The 16,970-nt window shown below is 27.8% G+C and overlaps 1 protein-coding gene across 2 annotated transcripts in view; it reads right to left on the bottom strand.

The window, feature by feature from the left end:
• The window catches only part of LOC113365657 (protein groucho-like), a gene marked incomplete at its 3' end in the record, with an annotated part of 113,531 nt that overhangs the window by 87,599 nt on the left and 8,962 nt on the right, over positions 1-16,970 (bottom strand). For both annotated transcript variants that reach the window (XM_026607168.1, XM_026607169.1), the window contains 1 exon segment: positions 9,034-9,126. In XM_026607168.1, coding sequence (XP_026462953.1) covers positions 9,034-9,126 — 93 coding nt within the window.

The following is a 16,970-nucleotide window of genomic DNA, read 5'->3' as shown; positions in this document are numbered from 1 at the left end:
TCTTGGCGGCAAGAATTGCTCGTTGACTTAACCAAGCATAATTCATATAATTCTTACTAATGTCATTACTCGAATTTTTAATTACGGTGCGTGAAGTTCCAGCAGTTTGCATTAAGTCACGATGCCATGTACCACTAATTTTCTTAGTCATAAACCTTGCGGAGCCCGAGAATTTTCCAACGAATGCAAAATTATCGAAATCGTTCGTGCGTTCTGGAGTTATATCATCAGGAAAGAAAACCCGACTTATTTTTATATATATGTAGATTATCAGGAATATATTTTTTATTATTATATTTCTTTTTCCCCCAGCCCTCAGTCTGTGATAAAATTGAGAGGGTTCCCCCGTTATTCTAGGAACATAATTGCTATACTCTCGGGGGGCTCCAAAATGAAACGTTGGGGCTCTTAATGAGGGGATTTGCCCGGGGAGCGATTTAAAAATGATGAATCGGTTTAATGAGCGTTTTACAACAACCAGGGTAAAGAAATTCGAGTATATAATAGTTAGGTCTAAATAATAGTTTTGGTTGAAAAAATACAATATTTTTAATAAATTAAAATTAATTTCAAAAACATTATATTTTTGCTATTTAGGCCAAGTTTTTTACCGCCGTGCATTTGACCTGGAACGACGCGTCGTTCCGGGTTGCGGTGCAAATGGGAGAGAAACCGGCCTGGAAAATTTATAAATTGTAAATTTTGAAATAAAGGATATATATATATATATATATATATATATATATATTAAATAGGTTAAATATGGTGTGTTGATACTAAATTTATAAAAAATATGAACATAACAATATATCTAGAAACTTTAGCAAAAGTACTTAATCAAAAAAGCTGCAGTCATCGCAATCGCCAAAATACCTTTGTGTTAAGCGCTATTTACCCAAATTTTGCAGAACTTTTTTTTGAGAACATTTTAAATTGTATCTTATGAATTAAGAGTATATTTTGCCAATTCTTCATGACAAAAATATACGTCAGAGGCTCGATTTATCCAAATTTTTCAGAACTTTTTCTTGAGAACATTTTATATTGCATCTTACAAATTAAGAGTATATTGCCAAATCTTCATGACAAGAATACTCGTCAGTGGCTCAATTTATCCAAATTTTTCTTGAGAACATTTTATATTGTATCTTACAAATTAAGAGTATATTTTGCCAATTCTTCATGACGAGAATACACGTCAGTGGCTCGATTTTCCCAAATTTTGCAGAACTTTTTCTTGAACATATTTTAAATTACCATCTTGCAATTTGAGCCTATTTCTTGCCAATTCTTATGACGAAAATACTCGTCAATTGCCGTCAGTTTTGAGAATCTTTTCTCTATCTATATCCCTGCAGAATGCAGAATGCGTTTGCGAATGCGTACATACCAATTTTCTATATAATTCTTTTTCCGTTCGCATTTTTGTTTCCTGTTTTTTTTTTGTTGTAACGCGTGGACTCGTTGTTATTTGTACGAGGATGAAGATTTTTTTTTGTTTTTTTCGTTCTGTTTTGCTTTTTTGACGACAATGGATATAGGAATATATATATATATATATATATATATTATATATATATATACTAGAAGACCCGGCAAAAATACGCAATAATAAATACTAGACATTGTAAGCTCTAATTATGCATCATGATTCGCACAACGGTGTCTTTTTAATCAAACGAAATTACTTAAAAAAAATCTTGTCATATATGAAACAATTATTTTTTTGGAGTAGTTGATCAACAACTATTTCCATTATCATTAGCCATTATATAAACAGTCTTTTCAATTACATAAATTTCGTATTATAATTATATTTTCGGTCGTTTGCACCTGTAGAAGTAACACGTCGGCGGTTTAACAAGTTCCACCCGCCGATTTAATTGCTCATTAATATTGTTTTAATTACTTACATCACACAAAATAACGAAATACTTTAAGCAAACCGAAAAAGGAATATTTGAAACATTAAAAAATTTTTTTAATCAATTTATAAGTGTCGCCTATCAACAAACATTTATAATCAATACATGTAATTGCTAGCTAGAATCGTTTTTAACCCTGAATTGTTGTCTAATATATTAGAATATTTTTAAGGGCGATTTTAAAGTATACCGAGTTGCTATAGGGTGTTATGATGTTAGAATAAAGTGTACTTTATTTAATTTTGTACAAATTTGTCAAATATGTCATTTATACTAGACAAACGGTTTAGAAGTTACAAGAGATGTAATAAGTAAATGCATAAACTAAGTTCACCTTAATCGCAAATTGGCGTCTAATACAGTTGTCTGTTTTCAAGTACGGTTTTAAAGTATACCGAGTTGCTGTAGAGTGATATAATGTTAGATAATATTATAAATAATTTAATTTTAAACAAATTTGTCAAACATTCAAATTATATCAGACAAACCGTTTAAAAGCTACAAGAGATATGATAAATAGATGCAGAAATAAGTTGTATACTAATAATGATCACCAGTTATTAAGTTTTGTATCTAGTAATAAACAATATAATTTATTTTTACCACAAAGAGATTTTTCAAAACACTTAATACAATTTAAATCCCTTATCTCGGAAAATGGGTTCCGTTTACACAATTACCCACAAAAACCATTAAAAGCAACACTCCGCCGGATTCTGGAGACTGATAAAAGTTTTTTTCGCCTAAAATGTAACACCAAAAAGAAAAGTTAAGATTTAATGATTCACTTGGTAATTTAATAAAACGTAAAGAGAAAAGTTGTGATTCAGTAACGAAATTTATAAATTAATTATTTTTATTAGACAACATACATAAATTTTATTACCAAATGTTTTACCCTAAAAAACAAATTTATTTCCCTTCACGGGTGTATGTATTATAATACCTGTATTAGAAATAAATCTAATGAATATTTAATTCGCTTATCGGTGAATTCATTTGAATAATTTATAAGCCTCCTGTCTGCCTGTTTTCTGGTTAAATACATTTACTTAGGAATTCATTAATTATTGAAAAATACCAGGAATGCCCGGTTCATCATCGTAGTATTGATTAATAATATCAAAAAATATAGTAACTAGTGGGGTGTATGGCATCGTGTCTTAGGACAAATTGCTGGAACTTCCCGTACCGTAACGAAATGTTCGAGGAACACTGAAAGTTTTCAAACAGATTATTATTAATATTGTAACATTGTCTAATATTTATAAGAATTATATAAACTGAATTGCAAAGTTAAAATTATTTGTTTAAGTTATATTAGAACTTTAGTCAGAATTAAAAATAAAATCTGAATTATTTTCGATATACAGAAAAAACTATAATAAAAAAATTTTTTTCTCAAAATCAATTATTTTGTTAAGACAAGCAGATAGTTCTTTGAATCATTTAGATCGGACGCTTAGTTTTCTCAAAAACTGCCATTTTTTACATATTTAGCTCCGTATCTTCGGAATGGCTGGGACTGCCTTTGCAAAAAACTAATCGACGCTTCTCCCAATCATTACTAATTGAATGTTTTTTAGATCATTCAAATCGGATACTCCGTTCTCTCAAAAAGTCGATTTCTATTTTCTGCACTTTTGCTCCGTATCTCCGAAACGGCCGGACCTGCCTTTGCCAAAAACTAATCAGCTCTTTTCCCTATCAATAGAAATCGAATGTTTTTTGAACCATTCAAATCGGTTGATCGGTGCGCCCGAAAACGTGACTGGAAATTTGTATCCATCCATACATACATACATACACACACACACACATCCATTTTTTTTGAAGTATGCCAAACCGTTCAGAAACCTTCAAAACGTCGAGAAATGTAAAAATTTTCAATTTCGATTTTCGGCCCATTACAATAACTTACCCTACGGGAAGTTAATAATACTTAACAATTTTTACAGAGCAAATAGGTATCATTCCTTTTGTTGATACTTTTTTTGTCTATTTGAATGAAGCATGATTCTGCAAAACGTCTCTGAAATGCATTTGTCTTAAGATAAAATTCTAACTATGATTTTTTATATCATCAGTGATCATAGTTTGATTTAGATTCTACTTTTTAGACTTTGGAGGTTTTTTTAACCCACATAAATTGCATCGCAATCGTTGCAATCGATTTTACACGTCTAAGAGACGCTTTACAGAATCATACTTTATTGAAATGAACGAAAATAGTATCAACAAAAGAAATGATACAAATACGCTCTGCGAATAATATTAAATCAAGTAATATTAAATTTAATTTTAATGTGCACTCGGTGTACTTTCTCTAACCTTTCTCTTTCTCTTTTCCACCAACTCTCTGTCTATAATCCCTTTCCCGGTTTGTATGAAATGTACCTAAGAGGGTTGTGTGAAGAAAACAACGATTTTCAAACGAGAGGGTTGGAAAATTCCAACATTGTAATCTGAATATTATTATTTCTGTTAAAGACGCAATTAATTATACATTATGGAGAGTTGTTTGCGTTTTTGAAATTCTCGAAAAACAAGGAAAATGTAAAGTAAGGGAAATATTTGAGATTTAATATTTTGAAGCTAAACTCAATTGATGCCATTGATGTTAATATTTTTACATTACGAGTCCGACTCTCGTCTAATACGAATAAACCATTAATTTGAGTGGCGGTTCATATTCAATACCTCTCCCTAATAATAATTTATAATGAAGAGGAAAAAAATGAATGATATCCATTTATTGTGAACATATGGCGAGTCCGACAAAGCGTTTCGCCGACATCATCGAAAATTCTGTTGAATTATCGATAAGGGGACGTATTTTGATGAAAAAAAATACAAAAAAGCTATAGAAAATTAATAGACTAATCAGAAAATTATATCAAGATTGCATTTTTAAATTTTCAAAATCAAGTTTCATATGAAATGGTGGTTTGTGGTAAGAGGGTAAGAAACCAACTCCTACCTGGTTAAAATCAAAATATGCAAAAACCTGTCCTGTCCTGTACTTAACAGTTTGCCAAATTTTCATGATGTTTGGATGTATAGTTTATGAATGCTTAAGAAACATACATACATATATTTTCATAAATATAGATACACAAATTACTATAATTCCATTTCGCCCCTGTCCCCTATAATGTTCGTATCTACTACACAACAGGTTTATTAATTACTTTGCGTGTCGAATGATTATCGTCAAATCGATTTTGTTTGCTGTTGTTTATATTCAGCAGCAAAAATGGAAAGATGGATTTCTGACGCAACGAAAAATTAGAAAATATTCATTATAAAATATATTTCTTATATATTTTCCTCAAACTATTTTATTTTCTATCGATCCATTTTAATTGGCCATACAATCTCACAGAATGTGTTACAAAAGACAGATTTCTATTCAAAGAGGGTACATTTTTGGATTCTGCAAGGGTGCAATATTAAGGGTGACACAAATTGCGTTAAATGTTTTACTCTGATGAACATGGTGAATTCGAACAGGGATGGTTGAAGAAGACAAGTAAAAATAGAAACTAGTGGTGTATGGCATTAAAAGTTCAAATTTTTTTAGAATTTTCAGAAAAATTCGTTTTATTTTTTAATTTCTTGAGGATTTAGACATTTTTTAAAATATTCGATTTTATTTGGAAATTTCGAAACATTCTCAAATTTTTGTATGAAATCGATTTATTTTTAATATTGATATTTTTTTGATAATTATAACCTTCAAAAATTTTTGTAATTTTCGGAAAAAATAGTTTTTTTTAAATTTCTTGAGAATTTAAATTATTTTTTAAATATTCGATTTTTTTTTGAAAATTTCAAAATATTCTCAAATTTTTGTAAAAAAATCGATATTTTTAAATTTTAATATCTTTTAAAATTTTTCAAAATTTAGATTTTTTGAAAATAATGAAAAATTTCGAAAAATTGAATTTTAAAAGAATTTTAATTTTAAAAGAATATTTTTAAATTTTTAATTTTTTTTCAAAATTACGAAATTTTTTGTCAAAGCATTTTTTGCACACTAATCACTAATCTAATCGGATGATCCGTTCTCTCAAAAACCGCATGACCATTTTTACACCCTTTGCGCTCCATTCCTCCGAAACGGCAAAATTGCCTTTTGCAAAAACGCCTCGCGATCGGTACGAACCGAATGTTTTTTTAATCATACAAATCGTTTATTCATATCATCATCATATTGTCGAAAATGTCAAAGGCATTTCTTTAAACCATATACGTAAATTTTAAAATTAAAAAAATCTTGGTACGGAACCCAAAAAAATTGTACACAAAATGTGTACACATTATTAAAATACCTATAAAATATCTGATAATTTGATGTGCTTATGTCCAATAAACATTTTTGACCGCCAAATGGCATTTTTTTTACTTTTTTTACTAGATCTCCGAAACCACTAAACCTGCCCTCATGAAAATTTGATCAATACTTCATCTTGTCAATACAAGTAAAATGTTTTTTGAATTATTAAAATCGGACGCTCCGTTCTCTTAAAAACTGAGTTACAGTTTTTGGCACGTTTTTGCCCCGTATCTCCGAAACGGCTAGACCTGCCTTTGCCAAAAACTAATTAGCACGTCTCCTAATCAATACGAATCGAATGTTTTTTGAATTATTCAAATCGGTTGATCCGTGTTCCTACACACACACATACACGCGCACACACACATACATCCATTTTTTTCTAAGGTATGCCAAAATGTTCAGAAACCTTTGAAACGTTGAGAAATGCAAAAATTTTTATTTTCGATTTTTTGCGATTACTATAACTTACCCTACGAGAAGTTAAAAATGTATCAGTACTGCAAATTTTAGAAGTCTATTACCATCAACCACTTCATCCACATTTCTAATAAAAACCTTGCCCAAATTATTTACCCCAATCCACCCCTGTATCTATCATCCAGTTATAAGACCAGTAATTTCGGCATAACAATCTACTACTACTACTAGTACTTTGGCTGGCCCTTAGAACGAGATTCTAATCTCGGAAGGGTGATGATTGTTATAGCTTCATGAATAAGGGCGAAACATTTTCAGTATTTGCACCCTCTGGTAAAAGATTTGAAGAGAACAAGCAGAATTGGGATAATTGTTTGTGAAAAAGATGGAATTTTGGGTAAAAGAACAGAAGTTATAAGAGTGATGATTTTTGGAACTGTTTGGGAAACCAAAACTGGATTTAGAACTATTGTTCAATGATAAAACTGGGTGTAATTATAAAAAAAGAAAAAAAGTTATGTTAATGACAATTTTATGGGAAAAGGTAACGACAAGAAAAAACAGGATACAAGTCACTCTGAAATTAAAAACTGTACGTTTTAAGTTTAGGTGAAACTTGAATTTTTAGAAGGAGTTCATATCTAGTTTCTTAATATGTAAAACTGGATTTGGTAAAAGTTGCAGTTTTAGGATGGGTGAAGAGTTTGGTCCTTTGAGTAACTAGTGGTGTATGGCATCGTGCCTTAAGACAAATTGCTGAAACTTCCCGTACTGTAATGAAATATTCGAGAAATTTTAAACGTTTTCTAATATATATTTACAAATACTGTAACTTTCATTATTTTTGCTATCTTGTTATATCTGAGCAAATCGAATGTAAATCATAAAACAATTTATCTCCAGAACATTAACAAACGTCATTTCATTTCGAATTCGAAATTCGCACAAAATTGAAAAAGTGCTCGTTATAGTCACAGTCTAAACGCACTTGGGTAAACATTTGTACCAGAGTGGCGCTTAGACTGTGCTTAGCCTGGGTAATTTTTTGAATTTGTAATCCAAAATTACAAAAAATATGTTATGGAAAATAAAAATAAATGTAATATTTTTTTATCCTCAAAAACAATTGTTTTCTCAATACAATCAGAACGTTTTTTAGATCATTCTTTCTGTGCCATTTTTGCACAATTAGCTCGGTATCTCCAAAACGACTGAACCTGCCTTTGCCAAAAACTAATAGCCACTTTTCCCAATCATTACAAATTGAATGTTTTTTGGATCATACAAATCGGATGATCTGTTCTCTCAAAAACTCGATTTCTATTTTCTACACTCTTTGCTCCATATCTCTGTAACGGCTGGACCTGCCTTTGCCAAAAACTAAACAGCACGACTCTTTAGCACTAGAAATCGAATGTTTTTTAACCATTCAAATCGATTGATCCGTGCGCCCGAAAACGTGGACGAAAAAATGCGGACATACAAAACACACACACACACATCCATTAGTTTTCTGAGGTATCCCAGTAAAATGTTCAGAAACCTTCAAAACGTCGAGAAATGCAGAAAATTTTCATTTTCTTAGTTAAAAAATGGTGCAAATAACTTATTTAATTTATGTGTTCTTAATGAGTGTTATTTAATAAATCAATCCTCGCCAAACTCAAAATTACATAACAATCAATCATTATAAAATAGTTTTGAGGAAATTTCGACTTGATTTAATTCGTTATATATACAAAACGGCCACAAATAGCTTATAGCTTACAGAAGTGAAAACAAAATAAACAAAGCCGAATGTTGTATACAATACAATATCCGTCGGTGGAGCTATTCTAGCTATAGTTCTAGTTATAAATCAGGGTTCTAGTTATAAACTGATATAAAGTCAAGAAAATAGCTCTGAACAAATCGTAAAGAGAATTTTGATTAAACAATAATAAGATGCAGTTTTTTTTATATATTTCTTAATGAATGAATGAAGTTGGAAATAGGAAATTTTATAAATTACTCAACACATTTTTTAAAGAGCAAATTTTTTACTCCATTGATGAGTATTTGAGTTATAACTTTCAGTAAATTATACTGTGAAACTTAGATTTTGAGTGAACATTTATTTTTTTAAATTATATTTCATTTAATATAGTATGTATTTTTATCTATTAATTTAAGTTATGTACCATTGAATAAATAAATGCAGTTGAATAATTTAGGTTCATGATTTCATGTTCAAATAATTTAATATCAATAAACTTTAATGCTTATTGTATATTATTACTTCGTGTTTGATATTATTTCTAATTAAAAAAATTAAATAACAAAAATGTTAAGACGTTTTTTACAACTTACCCCTTTCATAACTTCGTCGGAGTCCGCCTCTGAGCCATTATTAATTTTGCTAAGGGCTCTCGCCACTAAATGTCGGCTCTGGGCATACCCGACCTAGGAACAAAAAATAAACTATAAAACAAACGACAAAATTCTAAAAAAATTTACATCAAAACAACATATTTCATCAAAAAAATGTAAAAAAAATTAAAATAAATGTTTTTGTACTTTAAAAAAGAAATTGATATAAAGTAGAAACATTCGAAATAATTATTATATTAAAAAAATTATATAAATATATAATTTTATAAAAAAAGATTACAATTTTATTAAAATTTGAAAAACGTTTTTAGGAAAATGCTGAGGTAAATAAAAAATAGTCTCAAATATTTTAGGCCTATGGGAATGGGTTCATTATAAAAATCAATATTAAAAAAATATATCTATTACTCCCCCTAAATTATTTTTAGTCTAAAAAAAATGTTTTAATATAAAAAGCAATTGCTATATTGTATTTATGCAATAGTGCTAAGATCATAAATTATTATAGGCCTATGGAAAGTTGTTCATTGGAAAGTAATAAATTTTGGAAAGCAATGGATTTTCTAAAAACATTTGGAAAGTAAATGGAAAAACGTTTTGGAAAGTAATGAATTTTCTAAAAAAAAATTAAATAATTACATACATGCGATTGTAATGACTAAATTATTATAGGCCTGTGTAAAATTGTAACATTTTGGAAAGTAATTGATTCACTAAAAAAATTTGAATAATTACATACTTGCAATTGTAATAACACTCTAAATTATTATAATCCTATGGTCATTGTAAGGGTCATTTTGAAATTAGAATATATATAAATTTTTAATAAAAAAACTAAAAAATTTATACTAATTTATATATTTGGTGTTCAGAAAATATAATTCGTTTTTCATTTCCCTAACTGTTAAAAATTAGTATTTTATGGAAATATGAAAATTTTTTTATTTGAATTTTGGAATATATATATATATATATAATATATATATATATATATATATATATTTAATAAAAAAATGAATTTTGCAAAAAATATAAACCGAATACACATTTGGTGACATGTTCAAAAAATATTTTTCCTTTGTATCTCTATGTAATTATCTGCTAAAAAAATAGGTATTTTATGGAAAAAATCCGAAAGTCAAAACAAAAGCATTCTGAAATATTATAGGCATAAAAAAATATTCCATGACAAAATATATTATATTGAATTTTTGAATAATATTATTCAAAATTGATTATCTAAGAATTTGAGAGTTTTTTTTCACCAACCAACTCTTAAGTTGTGAGTAAAATGTATTAGCAAAAATCGTGTTTCTTTTTTGGTTTTTATTATTTTACTCAAAATTTTTTATTATAAAACCATCAAGTATTTCAGCATTTTACAATCCTGATTAAATGCGCCAAATTTATATAAAAATTGCCAACACACTTTAGTACATTTTTTTTAGATGAAGCCCACTCAAAGTCGACCGATTTTGAAAATTTTAAATTCATAGTTCGACAAAGTCTTAGTTTTTGAAAACTTGGGACAATTGTGTCATTATTTTAGACTGTGATCTTAGAAATATTATTTATGATTAGGGTTCCAAAGAACAAAAATTATGAAAATTTCATTCTGCAAAACAAGTCACCGAAAAATGGTGACAATTTCACCAAAGCTCTAGGTTGCACTTAGAAGCTCATGACGTGTGCTAATTTTTTCTCTAGTTTTTTTCAGGACAGTTACAGTCAATACTATCATTGACGTTGAGTTCTGGGACACCCTATATATATATATATATATATATATATATCCATTTCTGATTATTTCATCCGATTTCCCTGTTATTTTTTTGTCTCCGAAATTCATGATTCGATTCGTCGTCCGGGTGTGAATATAAATGAAGACATCAGCGTAAATCATATTCGCACCCTCCACATGGACCATTCATCCTCCAACCCTCCAGATATCGTTTTTATACGAGATGTGTATTTTTTCGCAATTTGCAATATCTGTTTGTTATCGCATTTCACGACAGATAAAGCAGATGAAAAAAATATAAAATGATCGAAGACTAGATTTATGCAAACTCAGGAGAAATTGTAAACCTTTACACAAGGGGTGAAAATTTTTTATCGATCACAGAAACTTGTTTATTCCATTACCATCCAAATTATAACTTTCATTTTACCTCGACTGTCTTTTTTCAGTTACTAAAATCATCCCCGAAAGTCAAAACTTTGCTCATCCATATAAGCATTTTTATAATTCCTCAGCGTAACAAATGTGGGTCAATGAAAAATCATTTAGGCCCTTTTCACCCTCACTCGTTTTTTTTCGAATAAACACTAACACTACTACCCTTATATTATATGTCGACTGTGTCGAAGTCGTTGTTCATAATGGGGGTAGTTCGTTCGTGATATAATATGAGCGCGGAGGGTATTATTAGGGATGGACGAAGAAAACAGGGCCGAACTTGAAATAGACACTTTTAGTAATAATATTATTGAATTTAAAACCTATATTAATATTTTATTCTTAAAATTTTTACAAGTGTATCATTTTTTATGCTGTTGGGGAGCGCAATAAATAATAAGTTACTAGAACTTGTCGTTTTTTATCTATATAAATAATGATAAAAAAATGTCAATTATTATTGAACCTAGGGGTAGATTTGTTAGTAATTGCAAATCAAAAGTGTTTGCGATCTATTTATACTTTTTTTGCTTAGTAACTTGAAGTTATATAGTTGTATAGTTGAAAAATATCAAATATTACATACAAACAAATACTCAAAAATAAGACTGCCAATAAAAAGAGGAATATTGATATATATGAACAGGAAATAAATGATATTTCATTATTACATATGTATAATAAATAAATGATATTTAATTATTACATATGTACCACGATTCATGCAAAAATAATCGAAGTTAACAAATACTCAAAAATAAGACTGCCAATAAAAAAAGGAATATTGATATATATGAACAGGAAATAAATGATATTTAATTATTACATATGTATAATAAATAAATGATATTTAATTATTACATATGTACCACGATTCATGCAAAAATAATCGAAGTTAACAAATACTCAAAAATAAGACTGCCAATAAAAAAAGGAATATTGATATATATGAACAGGAAATAAATGATATTTAATTATTACATATGTATAATAAATAAATGATATTTAATTATTACATATGTAATAATTAAATTAATTAAATAATTGAAATTAACAAATTAAACTGCCAATAAAAACAGGTTTATTGATATATATATATGAACAGGAATTAAATGATATTTATTTCTTATACTTAAAATATATATTTCGGTTAATTTAAAAATACCATTGAAATTTCATTATTTAATAAAAAATGCAATAATTTTTGACTCAAATATGTGAATATTTTAGTTAATTGGACAAATAAACAGTAAAGCATTTATATTTGAAACAAAAAATTAAGTAAAAATTACAAATGAAAACTCTAAGTCAAAATAGATATAAATAATACGTATTTTATTAATCGTGCTATTAAATAAGATATATTTATATTATTAGTAACAATTAATAATATACTTAGTAACAATTTTGTGAAAAATAAAAATAATCAAGGAACATAGTGTTACCACAATTTTATTAGTGATATATAAACTAATTTTATAAATAAAAATATGAGTATTTATTAATATCTTTATAAATCACGTGATGTAAAATAAAAAATTATTTACTTGTAATTTTTTAATTAAATTTTGTTGGTTAGAAATTACGATGTAATGTGCATTTAAAATTTGTTCATAAAAATACAAGTTTCAATATTTTACCATGAAGCACATTAGATTAGACTAAAATCTAAATAAATTAATAAAATATGGAAATTAAATCCCATTTAATTATTATTATAAATAATCCACAAAAAAATTCTCTTCCTATCAAAATGAATTATTAATATTACAAGAAATATAATTTTTATATTATATTATTAAAGGGAAAACTAATTCTGTAATAAAATTTTTCTTATATTGATTTTTAAATTAATATATTTAATATTAAAACATGATACAAAAAATAAAAATGTATATTTATATCATATTACTCATACGATTTTTATTAATTTACATAATAATTATTATTTTATTAAATTTGATTAATAATTTATATTTGTAAATTTATATCTGATAAATCCATATTTTTATATTGGACACAAATTTTTCGTGATGAGATTGTATAATAATCAATTATAAACTGCAATGGTACAACCTTTAGAAATTTATATATAATATATATATATATATATATATATATATATATCGGTCTTATAATAATCTCTTCTAAAAACTTTATTCATAAAGTCCCCTCTTGAATCCCTTATTAAATGTGTTATTATTATATTCATGTTTGATGATGTTGGAAGAAAGTTGGGGGCTTTTTTAGGGGAAATTGTTATTATTATGGGTTAACAGTTGTGAAAAATCATTATATATATATATATAATAAAAATAAGTTTGAAATTTATTGGCCTGGATTAAATCTATTTTAGTTTAAAAACAATAATATTAGGACCACCACTGGGCGGCCTGATATGCCCTTTCTATTTATATTAATCAAAAAAATTACTAGATGTCATATTTATAGACATTTGTAATTACTTAATAAAATTGAAAAAAAAAAAAGAAAATTTATTGGCATACAAATAAATGTTCCACAAATTGCAAAAAGAATGAATTTAAAAGCTTTAGAATTTTTCTGATGACTAAAGAAAAATGATAATTTATCTGTATTTATCGAATATTTATTTCTCTACAAAACGATTTTGACGATTTTGCATGAGTTTTACTAAAAAACTGTTTTGTCAAAGTTTATCTTTAGACCAGATACGAAAAATTAAAAATAATATAAATAAATTAAAATCATATAATAGTTATATTTTCTTCAATCAATTTGATAGGAATCATTTTGTTAAAAAGAAAATTTTTGTGGCATATTTATAATAATAATGAAATAAAATTTAATTTCTGCATTTTATTAAATTTGTTTAGATTTTGTTATAATCTATTTAGATTTTTTGAAATTTGTACTGCTCTTATTAGACGCTCCTTTACACTTTAGGGTCAATTTTGGGAATTTTGCGTAATCCTCTTAAGTCAATCATCAGTTGTAACTTTTACCTAAAGAAATATCTACCTATGCCTATACCCATACCCAAATATATATGTATATATAATATATATAATGGCAAAAACACAATAGGTAGAAATGTAGCCTCTCCTATACAAAAGCTAACAACCCCTAAGTTGATTGCGCATCAGTATAACAACTGCTCCGACACGACACATTAGCAGGGTCGAATTAGGGAATAAAAAAAAAATAATAGAAAATTATTAAAAATTGGCAAATCATATTTTTGTTTTTAATAAAATGTCAAGCAGTAATTATACACAAATTTCAAATGTATTTTATACAAATTTTCAAGCACTAATATTAGATTTGTTACTGATGAGCAGATTAAAACTGGTCATTAAAACAAAAAGAGCATTCGATTAACAAATCAATTAAATAGATATCTGTAAAATAACTAAGTGTAAGTGGCATATTGCTTCGTAGCAAGTTGCATAAACTGCCTTATATTTGTCAACAAAGTATGGAGACGTTATCATATTTTCACACAGATTTCATTAAACTAGCTAGAAAAAATCACAACAAATTATTATAAACAAAAAGTCCTGCCTATTTAACTGGCACGATTTCCAACTAAATATTTATGAACAGTTTTTGAACTTTGAAAACCGATCCACGATTTTTATCGAAAATGTTGCCGAAAAATTTTGCACCAATCATAGGTGCTTACTTGGTTTTAAAATATTTAAAATAAAGAGTTTTTTGTGAAAAAATATCAACTTCCTCTTCGGGATGTTAAATAAAAAATTCCACTTACGAGCAAATTCAATAGCAAACTGTAAGATTCAAGAAGAACTCTACTGACGAGCAAAACAGTCGACATAAAATGAAAAATTAAACCATATTGACAAGGAAATTAATACTAAACATGGATAATCCAAAAGAGGTTTTTGCAACATATATAGACTTGGAAAATAAGAAAAAACTTTACTAACTCAGTAAATTAAAAATAAAGTTGTAAAATATAAAAAAAAAATTGAGAAAGAAAGGGTTCAGTGCCTCAATTATCGATTTAGATTTTAGATGATGAAAAAAAATACAGGGAATTCAAGGCAGAGGCACAAAACATGAAATAATTATAGTATAAATTGTTAATAGAAAAGGGAAATAGTTGTAAATTAAATGTGATGCTCTCGCTGAATTCTATTACGACATCTGGCAAGTTGCCCAAAAAAAGGTTTACCGTGAAATTGAGTATGTTTACATTCTAGCAACCCAGGACATCAAGGATAACAACTAGCTCATTTCCTTCTTCGAACCATCAACCATTTATAATAATTTATAAAAACAAGAACTTTCAATTCGAATGCTATAGCATTCAAATTTTAAAGTCAATTATTTTAAATTAAAATCTTACATTTTTGTAATTATTATATCTATCAAGGTAATGACTAACTGATTCTTCAGATATTTTCGTATCCTTACTAATAGTTGGGCAAACACATTGCCTAAAATAGAAGCGTAATACTTGACGTGGATGCTATAGCATTCATCGGGTATATAACGATTAAAATATAATAATTTGATGAGTACTCTTATAAACGGTGTTTAATTAAATTTTAGATATCACGACAAATTTAAAAATATAATGACTGTCAATTTTTGTACCTTGCTGAAACTTTTACTGTCCGCAAATGTGCTAATAAATTGATGCAAACTTCTTCAAAAATCAATTACGAACTTATTAACTTCCCATAGGGCAAGTTATAGTAAACGCAAAAAAATCGAAAATGAAATTTTTTTATATATCTTTACGTTTCAAAACCTTCTGAACATTTTGGCAAACCTTAGAAAACATGGATGTATGTGTGTGTGTGCGTGTGTGTATGTGTGTTGGGATACAAATTTTCGTCGACGAATTCGAGAACACGGATGAAGCGATTTGAATAATTCAAAAAACATTTGATTCGTATTGATAAGGAGACGTGCTGATTAGTTTTTCAAAGGCAGGTCTAGCCGTTCCAAAGATATGGGGCAAAAAGTGCCAAAAACGGTTACTCAGTGTTTAAGAGAACGGAGCGTCCGATTTGAATAATTCAAAAAACATTTTACTTGTATTAACAAGATGAAGAATTTATCAAATTTTCATGAAGGCAGGTCTAGCGGTTTCGGAGATCTAAAGAAAAAAGTAAAACAAAAAGTCATTTGGCGGTCAAAAATGAACATTAGACATATGCACATCAAATTATCAGATATTTTATAGAGATTTTAACAAATAAATATAACATTTTTTAAAATTTCTATGGGTTCCGTACCAATGCTTATCCGTTAGACGGCGGCGCGGCTTTGACATTTCGTCTCTATGCAGTTAAAGCAGTACGTTTGCTTTGAAAAAAAGTTCAGAATTTCAAAAATATTTCAAAATAAATTTCTCTTCAGAAAGTCTTTTTTTTCAAAAAACAGTAAATTTTTGTCAAAAATTTATAGTTTCTCAAAAATCTAATTTTTTTAGAGTAATTTTTTTCAAAAATGTTAATCATTTAAAAAAACAATAATTTTTGGTACGGGAAGTTCGAGCAATTTGCCTTAAGGCACGATGCCATGCGCCCCACTAGTTTAGTTTATAAATAATAAACTTAATTTCATCGAATCAGTACATTGGTGTTTCATTATCATCCACTTATGTTTCTCAATCTTTCTCGAGTGTTCCTCAATCTTATTCTCTTTGTATCATTTCTCTTGCAACAGAGTCAGTCAGTACCTTCCTTCGCCTCGGCGGCAGCGGCGAATTTGTGCGTCTGTG

Source organism: Ctenocephalides felis, unplaced genomic scaffold (genome assembly GCF_003426905.1).
Source record: "Ctenocephalides felis isolate EL2017-DRISC unplaced genomic scaffold, ASM342690v1 CF-g0.4_SCAFFOLD_01170, whole genome shotgun sequence".
Taxonomy (NCBI): Eukaryota; Metazoa; Arthropoda; class Insecta; order Siphonaptera; family Pulicidae; genus Ctenocephalides; species Ctenocephalides felis.
Note: the sequence above shows the minus strand (reverse complement) of the source record. Positions and strands in the feature narration are given on the sequence as shown.